The sequence below is a fragment of the Hypanus sabinus genome, chromosome 6 (genome assembly GCF_030144855.1).
Source record: "Hypanus sabinus isolate sHypSab1 chromosome 6, sHypSab1.hap1, whole genome shotgun sequence".
NCBI classification, from domain to species: domain Eukaryota; kingdom Metazoa; phylum Chordata; class Chondrichthyes; order Myliobatiformes; family Dasyatidae; genus Hypanus; species Hypanus sabinus.
The window spans coordinates 92,395,092-92,418,668 of NC_082711.1; the positions used below are offsets into that span (position 1 = coordinate 92,395,092).

Consider the following 23,577-nt stretch of genomic DNA (forward strand, 5'->3'; position numbering starts at 1 on the left):
AGTACAGTATAGCAACTATTTACATAGCATTTACATTGTATTAGGTATTATAAGTAATCTAAAGATGATTTTAAAGTACAGGCAGTCCCCGGGTTATGAAAGAGTTCCGTTCCTGAGTCCATCTTTAAGTTGGATTTGAAGTCAGAACAGATACATTCGGTATTATATAGCCTCAATTAGTAAAACATTTGTCTTAGTATATAGTATATATTTTACCTTTTTATGCATATAAAACACTTAAGAAACATATGTATTTCATTAATTAAACCACTGCGTTGCTTAGTAATAATTGTAGATTTCATCAAGGCAGGGCCTTTCAAATGCTCCATTAAAATTGTTCCGATCATTGACCAGCTGTGGTCTAACACTTTTCCAATGACCGATGGCGTTTCATCTCTTTCTGATCGCTTTGTTACTTCCACTTTATTTTCAATCGTGATCTTGATTATTTTCGTGAACAGAAACACTGCGGATTCAGAGCTGTGCCAGGTCCTAAAGTCCACCACACTAATACAGGTTAAATAAGGTCCGAGGTTCCGCTGGGTCCTAAAGACCACCGTATTGAGACAGGTTAAATAAGGGACTTGACTATCCGCTTTTTTGGTATCCGCGGGGGTTCCCGGAACCAATCCCCCACGGATAAGGAGGGACGACTGTATTTGTGATGCTCAGGCTTTTAACTAAAAAAAATACCAAAAATAGTAAAAATGCTATGCTGTTTGATTGTTTACTTTCCTGGGAAAAATGTTGAAAGTACTACCCCCTAGAAAGTATAAAATGCCTCTACTTCTTCAGAAAGCTAAGGAAATTTGGAGTATCCCCATTGACTTCCACCAATTTTCATAGATGTTCCTTTGAAATTGTCCTATCTGGATGCTTCACAACTTGATATGGCAAGTACTGTGCCCAAGACTGGAAGGTATTTCAGAGAGTTGTGAACGCAGCTCAAGACATCAAGAAAATCAGCCTCCCCTCCATGGACTTTGTCCAACTTATTGCTGCCTTGAAAAGCCAGCTTGAGTATTCAAAGACACCTCTTAGCTCTTTACCCTGCTTCATTGAGCAGAACTTACAAAAGCTTGAAATCATGCACTACCAGGCTCAAAGACAGCTTCTATCCCACTGTTATAAGATTTTTGAATGGACCTCCTGTATATTTTCACCTCAGTCTACTTTGTCATAGTCCTAATACCTTATTGTCTACCTACAGTGCACTTTCTCTATAACTGTAACATTACATTCCGCGTTGTTATTGTTTTTCCCTTGTACTACCTCAATATACAGTACTCGTGTTTTGAAGTTATCTGTATGGATTGCTTGCAAAACTAAGTTTTCATCCCATTTCAGTACATGTGACAATAATAAGTTAATTCTAATTCCACTCCGTACACTTTGAGTACATTGGCAAGAATAGCACCTGTAAATAGTTTTGTGTATAATTGGATTGAAACTGAACTAACATGGCTAAGGGTATGAGTGTTCCTATAGTCTGTTCTAGTTGTGTGAATGTTCTGATCTACAAGAAGAATATCCTTGTAAGTGATGGATAGTTTTCTCATATAAAGTGTGGATAGTGAATGCAGGTTTCTTTAGATATCTGCAGGCAGGTGTGCTTAGTTGTAAATTAGTTGGTAATTTGGAAGGGAATCATGAATATTAAATACTTGGAGAGAATTTATGCATGCTTTCTCACCATACTCTTACCATTACTCTATTAGCATTATCTCCTTAAATCTTGCACATCCATTGGAATGTTAAATGTAATTACTCTACTTGGAATTGTGGCAATGCAAAAGTTGTAGCTGACATTGTTTTAAATAATCTTGCAGTGTAAAAATTATGGAAAATGATGCATTGTTTAAACCAGATAAATCGATAGGAAAATTGTTCATCCCCTAAACTTAAGTGGTCATAAATTTGAAATGTAATAACTATATTAAAAACTGAATAATTTGGAAAAATTCTCATGTAAATGAAATTTATTGGGTTGCTGATTTTAAAGACATACCCCTATGCTACAAGGCAAATTTTAAAGTGCCTGAATAACAACAGGTATTTGGTTTTATTTGGTCAGTTTACTGTCTGGGATCATTAATGCTATCAGACTGCATTATTGCAGAAATATATCTAACTCATGGGAAAGGAGATCTGTCGTCTTTACTCAATCTGACCCTCTGATGTGGCCATGCAAGTCATCCTGTTTGGGGGCAGTTAGGGAAAAACAATAAAATGCTGGCACGGTTAATGCAATCCTCTTGTCAGATGTGTCAGAATTGATTATTCAACTAACCCCATAGACTAAATTAGGCGATCAGTGCAGCTGTTTGGTGTAAAGATTTAAAAATTCTGCTGACATTTTGTGGCACAAAATGTAACATGATTATTAATTATTCAAAGTTGGATGATTGAAAATAAAATCATTCTTGTGCATTTGTGAATTATTTGTAGACTCCCCTATTGCCACACTGTTTGGATAATTGCCTTACAGCTAATTTCTGTTGATATACTTGTTATTTTTGTGTTTGCTTTCATAGCAATAATTTGTTCATTTTGTATACGGTGATTTTTTTTGAAAAGTAAGATACTGGAAATCTATTTTTCAGTGCAAGAGGGTGGAAATGATAACTATTTAGGAACAATTTTATGCAGCTTATAATGCCCGAGTTCCTTTTTATTACATGGTAACTGTGCTTATTGATTTGAATGAAGGTAAATCAGAATAAGTAAGGCTTGACTACCTTTTGACCTGTAGTTTGTCATGTGAATTCTAAATCTTGTGGATGGACTCTCAGGTATTTAAAGATAAGGGCAACTAGTTAGATTTTAAAAAATGCATTTCGTCAATGCTGATTATTAGGTATATTCCCTTTGGAATAGTGTATAATTAATTCCAATCATCTCCGTTTGTTTTAAAAGTAAATTTTTCACTTTGGTACCTCAGATAATGCTGGAAAGTGAAGCTTTGATTTTTGTGCAAATTATTATAAAACCACTGTTACTGAGCGGATAACTTTTACATCAGATTTTTTTTTTGAGTTGTATTGTCCTACTTGAATACATGATTACAGGTGAGAGTGATTGCTGTTTACATCAAATTAGCTTTTGACTAAAGCCTGATTTATACTTCTGCGTCACATCTATGCCTTAGGTACCGCATACTCTATGCTGTAGGATGACGTGCAGCTCCCCAAAAAAGTAACTCATGCATCGCGGCAGCGCAGCAACTGTGATTGGTCCGCTTGGTAGCATCGCTTTTCCTCCTATGCATTTCCAGTTGCTTCTTCTCTGCCATGTCTGTGCACCGATGCAAAATAGATGAATCAAATCTACCTGCTGAGATGCGAAAATTTTTGAAATGCATTTCCTCGTCCATGTCTCTCATGAAGAAACTCAACACAGTGTCATAGAAACCCCACTGCCAACTAGCATTTTGGCGCACACCAGTGCATGCTCGCTACAGTATATAGATGACGCAGAAGTGAAAATCAGGCCTACGGCATAGATGTGATGCAGAAGTATAAATTAGGCTTTAGAATGGCAACAGGAAGCCCCAGCAAGAATAGCTACCAAAAGTAAAGCATTACAGTTTTAGAATATCACATCATAAAGGAAGGTTGTTATTATAACTGGATGTTAGAAATCTCAGCTGTAGGAAATCATTGCTCAGTCTTTTTTGGTAATTTTTAAGGGTAGTTAGGATGGTTTTAGGTATAGAGAAGGGAATTCAGGGTCAGGTTAGGATTTAAGGACATGGGTATGGGGGAATTAGAGGACTGGTTGAAGTCTAAGCCTTCACTCCATGTTTGAAGGTCAGCGATATGGATGCAACTGAGCTACCACAGCTCCTGGCAGAAGATTCTGTAAAATCACTACTCTTTGCATGAATAGATTTCTTAGGGACGGAATAGCTTGCCCCTTATTTAGTGACAGTGAAAACTGATTCTAGACACCTTAGTCAATTTTGTTTTGTTCTCAAAGACAATCAAAACAGTATGGTTATACCTGTAGATTTCCCTCGAAATGGCACATCATGATGACTTGAAAGAACATCACCATTCTTTCATGTCATCATTACATTCTCAAGGATAACCAGGGATGGGCCATTAGTGTTGTCTTGTCCATGCTGGATAGAGTATAAATCCTGGATAGTAGTTTTGGATATAAAACTTTTGATTTGTGTCCAGATGTTTAAAAAAAAAACAAAAGTAAATTCTCCTTTATTTAATCCAAACCAAAACCAGTTGTTAGACAAGATGAAATTTTATTTTTGAGTTGTTACCGAGTCTCAAATGGTTCTTTGTTGGAAAGATGTACTTATTCTAGAACATATAGGCATATCAACCTAGCATATTCATTTGCTAAAATATTCCTGATAAGCATACTACAGCAAATGTGCTGCATTTAATTAAAATTATAGCAATGAAAAATTAACAAAAAACAGAAATGTAATATTTGAATATTGTCTCAAAAGCATTTAATGCTGCTGTACAGAGGATCATTTCATTTATTGAAAATTAAACTTGTGTAACGTGCATCTCTTGGGACAAGTGATAGAAGAGGTAATCTAGATTTTTATTTTTTTTTATTAAGATAGTCATGCCATTGTTAATAGCTTAAAATAGGTGATACCTTCTCCCACATCTGGAGAACAAACTGATTTATTATCAGAATCATGTAATTGCTTCGGAAGAAGATATTTTAATTTCAATATTAATTCACTTTGTCTTAAATTTCTGTGGAGTCTCTTTTAAATCCATGGTATAATTTTAAGAGCTGTATGTGTATTTATGCTAGCATATCTAAAGAACCGTTTGGACTATTGTAAAAAATTGATTCTTTCAGGAGAAATAAGCACATTTGTAAAATTTTGCACACTTCACCAGCTAAACTTTGTATCAGATGATTTATGATTTCTGCGATTCAACTTGTCACTGACCATCGTTCGTTGAACTGCAACTGATTGTTTTCTCAAACTGTGTATTTGTAAGTTTATGCAAGCAATAAATTTTTTACTAGTTTTCTTTATAGATGATGTGATTTCATGCAAATAATTTGTTTTTTTTCTTAAAACTAAATTTTAATCAGTAAATGCTAGAAGCACTGATATTTAAAACTGCAATATAATTTTCTTGGCTTAGATGAAAGAAATGGAAATATTTTTGAATAGTAAAAAGCTATCACGTTACACTCTGACATATTTTGTATACTGTATATCAGTGGTCCCCAACCACCGGGCCGCAAAGCATGTGTTACCGGGCCGTGAGGAAACGGTATGATTTGTCGATATGAAATGTTGTGAGTCAGCTGTACCTTTCTTCATTCCCTGTCGTGCCTACTGTTGAACTTGAAAGCACACGAGGTCATCAGATGCCTAAACGCAGTGATACCCTCATGCCAGAGATCACTGGTTGGCCTTGCGTGGCCAGCGAGGAGTGCTGTTGCTGCTGGCCTGGAGCACAGACAGATGGACGCCGCCTTTAAACCTGTTTAGCACACCAAATGTTCATGGGGAACCCAGTGCTAAAATATTTGCAGACAACCTAATTCGGGCTCAGGGTTTCGTAAATAGCAGAGCAGCTACCTTGCTGTGATCTACTGAAAGTCATCTCTCAAGCCAAACCTTTGTCGGCCGATAGATCCTACTGACCTACAAGGAGGGCAGGCGCCTCGCTCTCCGGACTTCAACTGCTGTATCCCGGGCACTGGGACCTTAAGGACAAGCCCTTACCTTGTCCTTTCACCCCACCCACGACCAGCTGCACCTGGCCAAGGCGCCCAGAGGCGGACAGGCGGGAAGCTGGAGTTCAGGCCCAGAGACTGACTAATGAAGCAATGAAGCCCTCAAAACTGCTTCGGTAGCTTGAGTCCAAGCACCCTGCACTTAAAAGACAAACCAGTTGAGTTTTTTGAGGAAAGAAACATGAGCAAGCGGGACAGAAGCAAGTGTTGATAGCCGCATAAACTAAATTGTGGAATAGACTGGACATAAGGAACCTCCTTCGAGTATCGCTGTATTCCAGTCGTGTTTAACACCCCCCGTCAACCGGTCCACAGTGCAAAAAAGGTTGGTGACCCCTGCTGTATATCACTTTGCATATGAGAAGGACCCAGTCACACTTAACAGTCCATAAAAACTGGAGAAGAAATCTGTGACTTGACACAGAAAATCCCATTAATTTTTAGAGCCTGAATAGAAGTAAGAATTATGACTCTTTCAAATGCACTTGAGAGGTGTGAAGGAGCAAAGAAAACTAAGCATGAGAAAAGCAAGAGTGATTGTAGGCTACCTTATGAACTAAATTGACAGAGGACAATCATATAGTTAAGTACATCTGAGCCAGACTCCTTGTATCTCTGCTCCCCTCCCACTATTTGGCCCTTTTTTGGAGGGGGGGGGAAGGGGAGGACAATCCTTAGAAATTGCTTTTTTTTATTTCTTAAAGGTGAGTTTTAATATGTAAATATATGTAAGTATGGAGGCAGAAAATTGAGATAAAATTGGCATAAGTAGAGTAACTGGAATAAGTGTGAGATCCCTAGAGCATGAGACTGGGTAATTAATAACTGGAAAATTAAATCAATGCTCTTCATTTGTCTTCATGGTGGAGAATACTACAAATATAACCCCCCTACCCCGGGTTAGTTTCAAGCAGTTTGTAACAATCACTGCCTTGATGGCAAGATTTTGGAAAAATGAATGGGGCTAAAGGTAGACAGGTCCTCAGGTTCCAATGGCCTATACTTAAGAGTTTTAAAGGATAGTGCAGCAATTGGTTGAAGTATTTCAGTATTCAGAGTTGTGGAAAGGTACCAGTGGACTGAAAACCTCCAAGTGTGATATCCTTGCTCAACAAGGGAGGATACAGAATGTGAGTAACTGTAGGACAGATTCTTAATATCTGTTGTTGGTAAGATGCTGGTGTCATTAAATCAAGAAATAAATTTCTAGTCATTTAGAGAAGCTGGATGTAATTAAGATCAGAACAACATTAGTTTATGAAAGATACATCCTATTTGATAAGTTTGTTAGTGTTTTTTGGAAACCTAACAAAGATAGAGATTCATATTCAGTACAGATACAGATTTCTCTTCATCAACTATAAAAATAGTTTGTAGTTATATCAAATGTAGTTGATAGAAGTTTGTAGTTCTTGTGAATTTGAATTTCCACAAGGCATTTGATAAGGCTGGTGTACAAGATAGGATGTTTTAGTATTAAAGTGTGTTAGCATGGATTGAAGATATAAATTTGTCTTTTTCTTAGGTTGTAAAGATGTATTTAGTGGATTGCTCCAAGGACCAGTTCTTGGCCTTCATGATGTATAACTTAAATTAATAACCTGCGGGGGGAGTAGAGTGTAAAGTATCAAGTTTGCCAATGATACAAAAATAGGTGGAAGGACATGTTACAATGAGGGTATTTGGACTCTGCAGTAAGATATAGAAAAGTAAATTGAATGGTGGAAAAATTGGGACATGGAATGTAATGTGTGGAAGTGAGAAGTCATGTAGGCTTCCGTAAGAGGAAACTAAAGGCAGATTAATATTTCAAATGGGAGAAAAGATTTCAAGTGAGCAAAGTGCAGAGGAACAGAGTGTTTATGCTTGAATCAGAAAGGGTTAGGAGGTGGTTACAGCAATTGGTCAGAAAAAACAAAAGCATATTAGTTTTATTACAAGCTGATTAGCATTTAACATTAGGCAAGTATTGGTCCATGGATTCCCAGGAGACAGTAGGTGCTGGAATCTATATCAAATTGTTGGAGGAAGTATTGTTACAGTTGTTTAGTGTACTGGTGAGACCAGATCTGGTGCACTGTGCATAATTTTGGTTTCTTGATTAGAGAAATGGTTTGCTGGCACTGGCAGCACATGGCTAATGTCTAGGATAGGAGGTCGTCTTGTCAGCGGATAAAGAAATTAGATCCATATTTTTGTAAATTTAGAGGAATGAGAGGTTATTGAGAAATATAAAATCCTTATGAGACGAAATGGTAGTTGTTGAAATGGTCTTATAACTGGGTGAATCTTTATCAAGGGATTTAGTTAAATATTTGCGGTAGTCATTTAAAATTGAGTTTATAGGAACTTCTTGCAGAAGGTGGTGAATCTGGAATCCACTACTTTGGTTGTGCAGGCTAGATCATAGATGAGCTGAGTAGTTTATTCCTGTTCCTGTGATACAGTCATACAGCGTAGGTACAGGCTATTTGGCTCACAATGTCTACTCAGTCAGTGGGCATCTAGCCATAGTCATGTAAGTCACCCTGTTATTCTTGTAACCTGTAATATCATTCTCCTTCAAGTTTTCAATGAATTTGCAACAACTGCATTAGCTATGAATTAATTTCAGAGTTCTGTAAACTCCTTGTGAAGAGCAAAATCTGACATTTTTAGTTTTGTGTTTTTGTAACCATTGTCATTCATTTTCTATATCTTTTGTAACAATGTAGTTATGTTAGTGACATTGGCTCAAGTACACCGCTTCAATAGGCAAGCTAAACCAAGTGAGGGTAGCTGGGAGCTTCCAACCCCAGTGAGATGGGGGTATACCTACCCCAACATGTGAAGCCATTTCCAGTGGACTTTTTGGGTGAAGATTCAATGGCCAAGAGGGTAGTGCTGTGACACTTTGTGGAGAGTGAAAGGCATAACAAGGCACAGAAAGTGTCACAGCTATCCACTGCAACCAAGGAAGTCTCCAGTCATGAAAATATTTTGCACCATTGGGCCAAGATTTTTGAGGCCGAGGGGGTGGAACTTCCCCAGTGCAATGTCTTTTTCACTATAAAGCTCCTCCCACACAGGATTTTCTCTGTGCAGCTGTTTACTCAATGATGAGCTGTGCAAGCAAACACCATCATCAGAAATGACGGGCAACCAGATATACTAGTCACTTCATCTTAAATGTTGCAATAAAATATTTTGGCTTTTTAAAGAAGTACCAACTCCTTGCTTTAATTGAATGGCCAATGTTGTACCTTCCCACTGCAGCGTGTGAATAGCTTTTGTGGAAGGAGATCACGACATAGTTCACTAGTTGATGGCTTAGATGTATTTTGTTTGATATTGGATCATCCTTACTGTACACACTAATCATTTAGTTTTCTCCAGAGCACATCAGCAGTGGCCACAAAGCATCTAAAGACTTGTGCTCTTTATAACCTAGGTCTTTATCTTCCTGAAGCTATTTGGCCATTAAGCCTGCCCTGCCATTCAGTGTAATCATGGCTGATCTGTTCCAGGCCTTACCTTTTGTGCCATTTTCCTGTAGTGCTCAGTTTCCTGATTTTTCAAAATTGATCTATTTATTATTTTAAAATCAACAATGGTTGAGCCTCTGCACTTCTCTGAGTTTAGAGGATTGAGTCTGATAATCCAGCATTAGTGCCACACAGGTTTTTCAGTCTCTTACATGTTATTTCCCAACACAGTTGTAATACTGTAAACCACTGGGCCGCAAAGCATATGTTACTGGGCCGCAAGGAAACGATATGATTTGGCGGTATGAAACAATATGAGTCGGCTGCACCTTTCTTCATTCCCTGTCACGCCCACTGTTGAACGCATGCGAGGTCCATCAGTCAGTCATTAACCTACAACTGCTCGATGAGTAAAAACCAAATGTCGCTTGAGAGTTTCTTTGGAAGAGGTGGTAGGGGACATAAAAGGCCTAATGATGATGATAACGCAGAAACAGCTGAGGCTGAGACTGCAAAAAAAAAGAAAGCTTTCTTCAACAGAAAATACGACGAGTTGTACATAAAATATGGCTTTAATGCGACCTGTGACTCACATGCTCCAAGCCCCCGTGTGTGATATGTGGAGACAAGCTTGTCTAACTAGGCAATGAAGCCCTCAAAACTGCTTCGGCACCTTGAGTCCAAGCACCATGCAATTAAAGACAAACCCTTTGAGTTTTGTGAGTGGAAAAAACGTGAGCAAGTGGGACAGAACCAGGTGCTGAGATCCACCACCTCCACAAATGCTGCTGCTCTGAGAGCGTCGTACTTAGTGGCTAGCCATATTGCTAAGGCTAAGAAGCCTTTCACTGTTGGTGAAGAATTGATTCTGCCTGCTGCCAAGGACATGTACGGTGAACTGTTGGAAGAAGCTGCTGCTAACAAGATGGCACAGGTTTCTCTTTCAGCTACTACAGTTTCAAGGAGAGTCGATAACATAGCGGAGGACATCGAAGCACAGCTGTTGGAACGGCTTAACGAGTCACCATGGTATGCTATCCAGGTCGACAAGTCTACTGATGTCAACAACAAGGCAATACTGCTGGTTTATGTGTGATATATATTTCAAGACGATGTGCAGGAGGATATGTTGTGTGCACTGCTGCTGCCAACTAACACAACTGGGGGCAGAACTATTCAAGTCTTTGAATGACTACATGTCAGGCAAACTGGACTGGTCATTCTGTGTTGGAATATGCACAGACGGGGCTGCAGCTATGACTGGACGGCTGTCTGGTTTCACTACCCGAGTCAAAGAGGTTGCTCCTGAATGCCAGTCTACACACTGTGTCATACACAGGGAAATGTTGGCTAGCTGAAAAATGTCACCTGATCTTAACAGCGTATTGAGTGACGTTGTTGAAGTTATCAATCACATCAAAGCAAAAGCCCTGAACTCACATCTGTTTGAGCAGCTTTGTGAGGAAATGGATGCAGAGCACAAACGCCTTCTCTTACACACTGAATTCAAGGGGGAGAGCCCTGGCCAGGGTCCTTGAGTTAAGAGAGCCGCTACAGAGATTTCTTTCAGGAAAAAAGTCACCACTGGCAGCACACTTCAGTGGTGAGGAGTGGATAGCAAAACTCGCTTATCTGTGTGACATCTTCAACCTGCTCAATGAACTCAATTTGTCACTTCAGGGGAGAATGACAACTGTCTTTAAGTTGGCAGATAAAGTGTCTGCTTTCACAGCCAAACTGGAACTGGGATTTTAGGAGAGACTGAGGCTGCACCATCCTTCTCACAGCTGGTGCACAATCACCTATCTTCGCTGTCGACAGGGTTCCAGCGTAACTTCCCAACCGCAAATGACACAAGACATGCAAAGGAATGGGTCCATGACCCATTTGTGAATGTACCCGGTGAATCATCCATGTCAGTGCGGGAAGAAGATCAACTCCTTGAGGTTGTAAATGACGGTGGGCTGAAAAGTATGTTTGACATAACATCTCTGCTGGCATTCTGGATCAAGGTCAAGGCTGAATATCCTGAGATAGCCACGAAAGCACTGAAAACATTGCTTCCAGTTCCAACATCATATCTCTGCAAAGTGGGGTTTTCTGCAATGAATGCAACAAAAACTAAATTGTGGAATAGACTGGACATAAGCAACCCCCTTCGAGTATCGCTATCTCCCATCACCCCTTGATGGGACCATCTTATTGGAGGGAAACAAGCCCAGTGCTCCCAGTGATTCAGCGGTATTGGTGTGTTGCAATGACTTTAATATGTTCATAGAACCATAGAACATTACAGCACGGAAACAGGCCTTTTGGTCCTTCTTGGCTATGCCAAACCATTTTTCTGCCTGGACCCGCTGACCTGCACCTGAACCATATCCCTCCATACACCTCTCATCCATGTACCTGTCCAAGTTTTTCTTAAATGTTAAAAGTGAGCCCGCATTTACCACTTCATCTGGCAGCTCATTCCACACTCCCACCACTCTGTGTGTGAAGAAGCCCCCTGCCAATGTTCCCTTTAAACTTTTCCCCCTTCACCCTTAACCTATGTCCTCTGGTTTTTTCTCCCCTAGCCTCAGTGGAAAAAGCCTGCTTGCATTCACATTCGAGGAAAATGTGCGCTGTGTGTTTAATATCCAAACATTACTTAAAATGTTATGATGCTGTTGACTTATAATTGACTTATCACTATATTCATGCAAGGAAAATATGCGCTGTGTGTTTAATAATAAATTCATTAGAGAAACTCTTTTAGATACGAAATTGAGTGTATTAGCCACTTATAAGTGACTTATCACCTCTTTACTGGTCGTGGTTAACACCCCCCCCCCCCCAAGTTGGCCAGTCCCCAAGAATATTGTCAATATTAAACCAGTCCGCGGTGCAGAAAATGTTGGTGACCCCCTGCTCACACTTAATTCACTTTATGTAGGTGTTACAAAATTATAAATTTTCCTGGAAGTATGAAAAGTGGGGTCCTGGTGAGTGAGAAGGAAGTACAGCAAATGTCATTTGGCGAACCAGATGCTGAACCACTGGGATTCTTAAATGGAGAGCAGTTTACTGGACATAATAGATTGCCCTACAGGGTTGAAAAAACAAACATGTATCAAAGGGAGTTGAAAATATCAGTCTAATACTTTTTCTCAGCAGAATTAAATGGCATTATGTTTCATCTCAAGTTCAGACACCAACACAGATGTTTGTGTTGTCTGTGAGAGTGTGGGAGAATCCGTTGCTCAGGTTGGTGATGTGGGTAGGGAAGAGTACTGGTCCAAACATCAGTTAGGACCAATACATTTTCCCTGATAAATGTAGTATATTTTGAGCTGATTGTTTAAATCAGGAAAGTGTATCTAGGTCTCTACACTCTGAGCCACAGAAACCTGTTTTAAAAAAAAATATTTAGAGGTATGGCAAGGTAATAGGACCTTCCATCCCAATGAGTCTGTGCCACCCAATGCACCCATGTAATCTAACCTACTAACCCAGATGTCTTTGGAATATGGAAGGAAATCAGAGCACCCTAAGGAAATGCAGCTGTCACAAGGAGAATGCACAAACTTCAAAGGCAGTGGCAACGTTGTGGGCCGAAGGACCAGTAATGTGCTGTGCTATTCTGTGTTCTAAAATTAAACCCAGATCACTGGCGCTGTAATAGCATTACACTAATTGCCCATTCTGTTCTTGTAATCTAACATATTTTATAGTTACTTATTTAAAATGTTTTCAAAATAGGTGAGTAGAGTAGTTTCCATATATATAAATCTATGTAAATTAAATATGTAAATTTTTTGTAATCTCTTTTACTTTTAATCTCCTAAATAGTGACATAAATTCCTAGCTAGGTGTAATAAAATGCATAATGAGGCATTTGTGATCTTGGCTGTACTACCTGAAATGAATCATTTTTGTGGTTGATTAAGAACAAAGGGACTAAATAGCCAAGTAATCAAATTTACAACTAAACATATTATTTGAATACTCAAGAAGCTTAGAGAAGTGTTTTTATTGTGAAGAGCACATTTTTTTTAATTTATGAAGGGGAACATTGAAGGGAGGAACAAGAGATATTTAAGAAGTTTTTTAAAAATGTCAAGGTGACTGTTTCTCAATAGTGAGTGTTAGAATACAAGTAAAATATGAATTGTAAATGAAATGTGTTGAATTTAAGATAGGAAAAAAAATTTTGAGTGAAAAATATTTTTGCCATTTGTTACTTTGTTACTGATAATTTGATAATTTACTGATTAAAAGAATTTCCATCAAAATAAGGTTTGGAGGAGAAAACCATAGGTGAATTGAAAGTTGTTTGTATTATTATTATTTTTGAACTTATTACTTTTCAAAATTAATACATATATTTCATTCACAAATTTTCAAAACTCATTACAATGCTTTTTGCATATTTCATGGACTGACATGTCATGTGTCCTATAATATTCATTCTTGAGACATGCACCTTGGTGTACTTGTGTTGACTTACCATAAAAAAGTGTTTTTCAAAAGCGTTATTTAAAGTTAAGTTTACCATTGCCACCCATTCCCTCATTGAGACCAAAGCTGTTCAGTGCTCTATCATCAAATGAATCAGTGAACTATTTTTAAAGGTTGTTAATGTGATCTCATCTTTCATCTTCATTTGAAATAGAGTCAGAGAGAAGTGCAGCACTGAAACAGATCCTTTGGCCCATCTAGTCCATGCTGAAAGCATTTAAACTGCCTACTCCCATCGACCTGCACCGGGACTACAGCCCTCCATACCCCTGCTATCCATATACCTCTCCAGACTTCACTTAAAAATTGAAGAAGAGCTCACATAAACCACTTGTGCTGACAGCTCATTGCATGCTCTCACAACCCTCTGAATGAAGAAGTTTCACCTCATGTTTCCCTTAAGCTTTTCACCTTTCACCCTTAACCCACGACCTCTGGTTGTAGTCCCACCTAACCAGTGGAAAAAGCTTGCTTGCATTTACCCTTTCTAAACCCCTCATAATTTTGTATACCTCTGTCAAATCTCCCGATCATCTACATTCTGAGGAATCAAGTCCTAACCTATTTAATCTTTCTTTAAATCTTGGGTCCTTCAGAGTCGTGAGTATCTTTGTAAATTTTCTTTGTACTCTTTCAATCTTTTTTATTTCTTTCCTGTAGGCAGGTGACCAAAACTGCACACAATGCCTCAAATTAGGCCTCACCAATGTCTTAAACAACCTCAACATAACATCCCATCTCTTGTACTCAATACATTGATTTATGAAAGGCCAATGTGCCAAAAGTTTTCTTTACAAATTTTCTATGTACCTGTGACGCCATTTTCTATGAATTAAGGACCTGAATTCCTACTTCCCTTTGTTCTACCAGAGTCCTCAGTGCCCTACCATTCACTGTGTAAGACTGACCCTGGTTGGTCCTACTGAAATGTAATACCTCGCACTTGTCTGCCTTAAATTTCTGTAATTTTTTCAGCTCATTTTCCCAGCTGATGCAGATCATTCTGCAAGCCATGATAGCCTTCCTTGCTGTCGACTACACCCCCAATCTTGGTGTAATCTCCAAACAGTTTTAGAGATGTGCCATGTCTGCGAGGCTGAGTCCGGTGGCACGGTGGAAGTCCATAGTGGGGTACTCCCTTCTGCCGCCTGCGTGGGATGACGAGTCTATCGGGACCCTGAGGACTTGTGGAAACTGTGTGGTGGTTTCTTTCGAACTTATAGTCTTTTAACATCTTTTGACTATTTTTACTGGCCCATGGTCTTTTTTTAAAACAATTATTGTATTGTTTGCACTGTTGTAACTATATGGTTTTGTGTAGGTCTTGTAGCTTTAGTTTTTGTTTTCTTGGGTGGTAGAGTTGGTCTCCTAACTTGATGTGTCTGGGTAGTCTTGTTTTGTCTGGTGGGTTTGGAGCTGCTTTCTGGGGAATGCGCTAAGATGGTAGCATGATATTAATATGCAGCAGCCTCTCCGGACTCTGGATTTGGGGATTGCCAAACGTTATGTGGATTTTCTGGTGTAGTCTGTTTTGTTGTGTGCTTTTGTGATATCATTCTGGAGGAATGTTGTTTCATTTTTTAACTGCATTGCAGTTGTGGGTTCTAAATGACAATAAACCGAAATTCAAATTCAAATTAAAAAAAAATCAAAGATTTCAGTAGCTTTATTGAGGTGACATATATGTGTCTTGTCTTTAAATGTTTTGTATAAAACTCGTGAGGAAATGTGTCTGTTATAGCCTTTGAGACCTAAAACTGCAGCAAGCAGAGGAACTAAAATTTCTAAAAGCTTCTTGAAGCTATATGGAAGAACAGGACAGATCCCATGGTAATGCCTATTGATGATTTTTTTCCTTCATTCTATTTTTTTTAACCTGAAGCTGAACTAGCATAAAACAATATCCTGCAAATGCAGACCTTGGATTTAGCTTTAAAGATTAATTTGTTACTTCTGCATGACTATTACAGTAATTACCCAAAGTTGCCTTCTCAGTGCACTCAGTATTCTTCATTGAGAGAAATGTCTTTTGTGGATTAACTTAGCATGGAACAATCATTAATTGAACTTTTAAAGGCTATTGATTTCCCTAGCAAGTAAGAAAGCACATAGTATAGAGTGAATTTCTTGAATGTGGAGTATTTCTCATGTTGCCATTCCTTAATGATCACTTCTTCATGGGGAGAGGGAACTCTGTCCCACAGACTACAAGTGGGGTAGAGCTGTCTCTAACAGAGGATAGTGATCACAAGAAATGCATGTAATATCACGGTAGATTGCTCCTTATTGCTACTAGGATGACCATTGTCAGAGCAGTTTTGAAGCTCATGAGACTATGTACAGACACATAATAGATTTGTAGAATGATCTGTGGTAGATATGATCTTGCATCAGCTCCATGTGGAACTACAGAAGTAGGAAATCCAACTCAACTGGTTTTTGGTCAATACCCAAGGTATTTGAAACCGTGTGAAGAATGCAACTCTATCAAATATCTGAGAACTTTGGCTATCCACAATGCACCTCCTCAGCTTCATTTGTATTTTTTCATGGCAGTAGGCTTGTTGCTAAACAGGTTTTCGATGAATCAAAGATGAAGAATATGTATATTGATAACTACACTGGCAAAATTTTTCCTGTGGTTCTCACTTACACTTTCTTAGCATACAGTGGCATGCAAAAGTTTGGGCACCCCTGTTCAAAATTTCTGTTACTGAGAATAGCTAAGCGAGTAAAAGATGACCTGATTTTCAAAAGGCATAAACTTAAAGATAACACATTTCTTTTAATATTTTAAGCAAGATTACTTTTTTATTTCAATATTTTACAGTTTCAAAATAACAGAAAAGGAAAAGGGCCCAAAGCAAAAGTTTGGACACACTGCATGGTCAGTACTTAGTAACACTCCCTTTGGCAAGTATCACAGCTTGTACACGCTTTCTGTAGCCAGCTAAGAGTCTTTCAATTCTTGTTTGGGGGATTTTCACCCATTTTTCCTTGCAAAAGTCTTCTAGTTTTGTGAGATTCTTAGGCCATCTTGCATGCACTGCTCTTTTGAGGTCTAGCCACAGATTTTTGATGATGTTCAGGTCAGGGGACTGTGAGGGCCATGGCAAAACGTACAGCTTGCGCCTCTTGAGATAGTCCATTGTGGATTTTGAGGATCATTATCCTATTGTAGAAGCCATCCTCTTTTTAAGCTCAGCTGTTTTACTAATGGTGTGATGTTTGCTTCCGGAATTTGCTGGTATTTAATTGAATTCATTCTTCCCTTTATCAGTGAAATGTTTCCCATGTGATTGGCTGCAACAGAAGCCCAAAGCATGATTGATCAATCCCTTAACAGTGCTTAACAGTTGGAGAAGTGTTCTTTTCATGAAATTCTGCACTCTTTTTTTCTCCAAACATACCTTTACTCATTGCGGCCAAAAAGTTCTATTTTAACTTCTCCAACCCACAGGACTTGTTTCCAAAATACATAAGGTTTGTTTAGATGTTCCTTTGTGAACTTCTGACGCTGAATTTTGTGGTGAGGACGCAGGAAAGGTTTTCTTCTGATGACTCTTCCAGGAAGGTCATATTTATGTAGGTGTTGCTGCACAGTTGAACAGTGCACCACCACTCCAGAGTCTTCCTGAAGGTCTTTTGCAGTCAGACAGGGGTTTTGATTTGCCTTTCCAGCAATCCTACAAGCAGTTCTCTTGGAAAGTTTTCTTGGTCTATCAGACCCCCACTGTTCTTGTTAACTGCCATTTCTTAATTACATTATAAACTGAGGAAGCGACTACCTGAAAACGCTTTGCTATCTTCTTATAACTTTCTCCTGCTTTGTGGGCATCACTTATTTTAATTTTCAGAGTGTCAGCCAGCTGCTTAGAGGAGCCCATGGCTGCTGGTTGTTAGGACCAGGTTTGAGAAATCAGGGTGTTTAAAACATCACCTGGACTTTCCTGACGATGACTGTGAACAAGCCAAAGCCCTAACAAGCTAATTAAGGTCTGAGACCTTGGTAAAAGTTGTCTGAGAGCTCAAATCTCTTGGGATGCCCAAACTTTTGCATGGTGCTCCTTTCCTTTTTTCCACTCTAAAATTGTACAGAACAAAAACAATATACTAATCTTGCTTAAAATATTGAAAAGAATGTTTCATCTTTAACTTTATGACTTTTGGAGATCAGTTCATCTTCTACTCACATAACTATTCACAGTAACAGAAATTTTGACCAGGGGTGCCCAAACTTTTGCATGCCACTATACTTGTCTGATTTATTTCTTCATGTGGAAAACTTAGCAATATATGTAGTTTGAAAACTGAGTTTAAAATTGACTAGTCCTGATAAAAGAAATCTTGTTTGTTGTAGTGGTTACCTAGGCAGAAGATGAACTTTAGTGACTGGATCCCTACACTATATTCTTCATCACAGCTGGAGTCAAGTTAACTATAGTTTTGGGATAAGTTGTACATTTGCATATAATTCATTCTAAAATCATTCCACTGGAAACAGTTATTTTTTTTTACTATCTTTGGTCCATTATGACAGACAGCATTTTTAAGCACGCTGAGCATTTAAGATTCTGTGTTATAATACTTACTGAAATATTTGAATTGGAGAGACTGTGTTATGTTGAACATAGAATGTTACCTGAAGTGTAAAATAGTGAAATGTTTGCACTTTTAGCAGGAGGAGCAGTCATTGCCTGCAAGTAGCAAGATCTGGGCAATGTTTTGGAATAGACTGATAAATGAAAAGTAACATTTGCAGTGCAGATTTGTCAGGCAGTGGCCATCTTCAACAAAAGTCTAATCACCTTACTTGACATACAGTGGTGTTAATGGTACAACAGATTTCACAACATATCAGTGATTCTGATTCTGACTACCATTACTACGTCTCCTACTATTAGCATCATGGATATATCACTGTTCATTTGAAACTCCATAAATGTATGAGTAACCATACAAAAACCATGGCTATAAGAGCATGTCAGAGTTTGAAATATGTGACTCAATGTATCCAGTGTCCTTGAAGCATTGGCAACAGAATGTATGACTTATGCTCCACATGTTTAAGGGATTGCAGCTCTAGTGACGATCATGCCATTCAGGACAAAGTAGGCTTATTGTCTGGAACCCCACGTCTAAGTGTGTTTTCCCTTCATCAAAGGATGATGGGAATTGCAGTGTGTAACTGGCTTGGCTATATTGACAGCACCACTTCCATACAATGCAATTCCATGCAAGTTGCACACATTTTAACTTGAAACTGGGTTTGTTCTGCATCAATGAGTCTGGAGGAGTTTTATTCTTAAGTGTACGTTTTCAATTTCACTACAGTTTTTTAACACTGCTGAAGTGCTCTTTGAGCAATTGAGTTTTTAAAATATTTTTATAGATAAATGTTGGTTTGTAACATTAGGATCACAGGATCATAATTGAACTTGTAATGAAGTCTGCTATTAACAATGGATATTTGTTTCTATAGTTTAGAGCTAAACAATAATCTTGGCAATTTCAGTAATAAAAATCAGAACAAAATATAAAAGCAATTCCATTAAAATAAAGTTTACTTATTTATTCTGCTTTTTCATCTCTTATGCAACAACAAATCCTCTGATTCACTCAGAGCAAATTCCTGGAACATATTTTAGGAGCATCGGAGTTCAACGTAATACACCTTCAGTATAAGTTTGTGCAATGATTAGTGCCATGGTTTTAAAGGTTTTTATTGTTGAGGATAAGCATGTTTTGTCCTATAATATGCTCAATGACTTGCTTAGCTGTTTACCACAAAATATATATAATTGTGATTAATTGAGCCATATGTTAATTGGGGCAGCCGCTTATTTGGGACAACTCTTAAAGAACAAAAGCTAATCAAGAAAATAGCCAGGGTTTCTTGACTTCATTTGGGACACCATGCTGCTCTATTGTGAAGGTAGCCTGTTGCAAACCAGTTTCTAGTTGGCATTAGTGACAAGGATTTACGAGGCTATTAGACACTACACCATGCTTAAAGTTTTTAAATCGCGTCAGTTGCATGTTTCTCTGTTTAAAAAGCAGTGATAGCTGATGAGAAGTAAGCATTAAGGCAATTCAGAATTGTTTTACTCACTGCAGTTTCACTAAAAATAATTTGAAGGTAAGTCATCTTGAATGTAACAATGGAAATGAAACTTGGAGGATGGCATCATCAGAAGCAGTATATGACGGCGCTCCATTGTCTGCATTAGGTGTCTGCCGATTTTGTTCATCTACAGTCAATCAGCAGAACATGGTAGCATACACTGGATGAATTCTTCCATTGATAACTAATACAGTTTTATGATACTGTAGTAGTGTTGGTAGTGTTCTAATTTGTTCTGTATTTCAATTAAATACATAATTTGTAACTCAGTTAAATGGTAGTTTGTCCTTTTTATGCCTCTTAACTATTTCCATGAAACTTTGGCTAATTGTTGGCAACAGCCTAATTGAGCCAAAATGCACTGATCCCAATTAACCTGCATGCACACTCGCAAAATATGTGTATGTATGTATACTTTAGTCTTTATTAATATTGCATCCACACAGAATATTTGTTTTTGAGTCAAGATTTGAGGAAGTATTCTTTCAATTTCAAAAGGCTGTGATTGTTCTCATTAATTCATCCTGCAGTAATATTTTTACACTTTCAGGATGAAGTCTTTTTAAAGGATATGTAATGATGATTTTGACTGTAATTTTTCTAAGTCTTAAAGTCAATGGGAATTATAACAGGAGTTATGGCACAAAAACGATATTCTTCTCAATTTGGTGTTCACAAAAAGTATATTCTTAAGGTGAAGTTTTCTTATCCCTTTTGGCAGGTTGCTATGGTGTTGATGGAGAAAGTGACTCCATAATGAGTTCTGCCTCTGAAAACTCGACAGAACCCTGGTTTTGTGATGCTTGCAAATGTGGTGCGACACCCAGTTGTGAACTATGCCCGAACTTAGATGGAATTTTTAAAGAGACCGATGCTGGAAGGTTTGTTTCGCTTTGGTAGAAAAATATCTTCATATTCCTTGGGAAATGGGAAGATGTATAGAATATGGGGTGATTGAATATTTTGTCAACTTAGCCGAATTTACAATTTGTAATACTTAGGGTTGGAAGTTTATTTCATCAGTCATCATTTGCATTTTAGTTGACAACTCAGGACTTGCTCATGAATTCTGAAAACGTTAGATGGAAAGTTTTTGTCATCCTTGTCCTTTTTCCTATATACATCTGTATGGCTGGCTATTTGCAGGTTTAACCTCCCATCTGTCAAATTCAAAGGATATGAACTTCTTGAAGATTGGTAGCATGATGGTGGCAGATATTCTCACAGTGGTTTAGTGCTACTGATTGAAGACAGGTTTGTACTCCAACACATTTAAATTTTGTATACAGGTAGTCCCCGAGTTACGAACGTTCAACTTACGGACAACTTGTACTTACAAACCAAGGAAGGAGAACGCCGTCCACCATTTTAAATTGGATCGTGATGCCGCTCGCCATTTTAAGTCTTTACCGTTGACACTGTGTTGTAACACAGTGTGTAACTTTGTATTTGGCTTAAATTTTTCTTAGCAAGATTCACCCTGACGGCCCCCCCCCCCCCAGTTCCGGTCGGCTGGTGGCGCAGTGAGATCAACGCCGGGCTTAAGAACGGAGGTTCCTGAGTTCGATCCAGTGACAAACCACTCGAGCGCACCATGTTGATGTTGAGCTCGCAGCGCGACCTCGTAAAAAAAAACACTGCCGCCTCCAGTTTAAATTCTCACACGGAATATTGTGGAGGATCAAATACACAAACCCAGCACAGCCCCCACTTGTCCCATTTAACCTCTCTCAGTGTGGTGTACTTTAGGACCTAGGGAATTCTGTGCAGTGGTCCTTATGACCCAGCAGACCTCGGGAGCTGGTCGGGACCCGCCGCCCGCAGTGTTTCTGTTCCATTGATGGGAAGCGATTATGATGGAAAATAAAGTGGAAATAATAAAGCATTTGGAAAGAGGTGAAACACCATCGGTCATTGGAAAAGCATTAGGCTACAGTCGGTCAACAATCGGAAGAATTTAAAAGGATAAAGTGAGAATAATGGAGCATGTGAAAGGCGCTGCCCTGATGAAAGCTACAATTATTACTAGGCAACGTAGTGGTTTATTTATTGGAATACTGTAGCGGTGTGCTACATGCAGCGCTAAAATTACGACACGGAGTCGGTAACTGCAGTCGAAGGAAAAAACTTTATTCAAAATCCTCAGCCTCACGTTTAAGCCTCCCCCAACCTGCCCCCCGTGGCGCAGAGGCTCCAAAGCTCTGTGCTCGCAAACCCCCGTAGGCTATCTAATTGTGAGCCGGTTCAGATGTGCCAGGAAATGAGTCGCCACATAACCCCCCCCCCCCACCCCCCAGAACCGGCGATACACCCCCCAATGTCCACAGTCTGGGCTGGAACCTGCTTGGGAGGTCGGCCTCTGCGCCGAGGTGCCGGAAACTCGGCCGGTTGCGCCAGGTCCACATGGGCCGGTTCGAGGCGGTCCACCATGAAAACCTCTTTCCCCCCCAACGTCCAGCACGAACGTGGACCCGTTGTTCCGGAGCACCATAAACGGCCCCTCGTATGGCCGCTGCAGCGGTGGCCGATGCCCGCCGCTTCGTACAAACACAAACTTACAGTTCTGCAGGTCTTTGGGTACGCAGGTCGGGTTCCGCCCGTGCTGTGAAGTGGGTATTGGGGGCCAGGTTACCAAGCTTCTCGCGTAGTCTGCCCAGGACTGCTGCGGGATCTTCCTCTTGCCCCCGTGGGGCTGGTTGGAACTCCCCGGGGACGACCAGGGGCGCGCCGTATACCAACTCGGCCGACGAGGCATGCAGGTCGTCCTTGGGCGCTGTGCGGATGCCGAGTAGGACCCAGGGAAGCTTGTCCGCCCAGTTGGCTCCTCGCAGGCGGGCCATGAGGGCCAACTTCAGGTGACGGTGGAAACGCTCCACTAGCCCATTCGACTGTGGGTGGTAGGCAGTTGTGTGGTGCAGCTGAGTCCCCAAAAGGCTGGCCATAGCTGACCACAGGCTGGAGGTGAACTGGGCGCCTCTGTCGGAGGTAATGTGGGCCGGTATACCAAAGCGAGATATCCAGGTGGTGATCAGGGCTCGGGCGCAAGATTCGGAGGTGGTGTTGGTGAGCGGGACCGCCTCTGGCCATCTTGTGAACCGGTCCACGATAGTCAGGAGGTGCCGCGCTCCGTGCGACACTGGCAGGGGGCCCACGATATCCACATGAATGTGGTCGAAATGTCGGTGGGCGGGATGGAACTGCTGCGGTGGGGCTTTGGTGTGCCGCTGCACCTTGGCCGTCTGGCAGTGCATGCAAGTTTTGGCCCATTCACTGACCTGTTTGCGGAGTCCGTGCCAAATGAACAGTCGTCCAGATGGAGGGATGCGCCAAGTTATGAATGGTGTCGAAAACACGGCGCCGCCAGGCTGTCGGGACGACGGGACGGGGCTGGCCGGTGGTGACGTCACAGAGTAGGGTCCTCTCACCCGGGCCTACAGGGAGGTCCTGGAGCTGCAAACCAGAGACTGCGGTTCTGTAACTCGGAATCTCCTCATCTGCCTGCTGTGCCTCTGCCAGTGCCTCAAAGTCTACCCCTTGGGAAAGGGCATGAACGGTAGGGCGAGAGAACGCATCCGCCATGACATTGTCCTTACCCGAGACGTGCCGGACATCCGTCGTGTATTTAGAGATGTAGGACAGGTGGCGTTGCTGGTGGGACGACCAGGGGTCATACGCTTTCGTAAACGCAAAGGTAAGCGGTTTGTGGTCCGTGAACGCGGTGAAGGGCCGACCTTCTAGGAAGTACCTGAA

The 23,577-nt window shown here is 40.1% G+C and overlaps 1 protein-coding gene across 3 annotated transcripts in view; it reads left to right on the forward strand.

Moving 5' to 3' along the window:
* The window catches only part of phf14 (PHD finger protein 14), a 252,389-nt gene that overhangs the window by 57,065 nt on the left and 171,747 nt on the right, over nucleotides 1–23,577 (forward strand). For all 3 annotated transcript variants that reach the window (XR_009512717.1, XM_059972616.1, XM_059972617.1), the window contains exon 5: nucleotides 20,549–20,708. Coding sequence is in view for 2 of the 3 variants with exons in the window: in XM_059972616.1 (XP_059828599.1) it covers nucleotides 20,549–20,708 (160 nt within the window). In the remaining variant the exon portion in view is untranslated. The remainder of the gene's footprint in view (nucleotides 1–20,548; nucleotides 20,709–23,577) is intronic.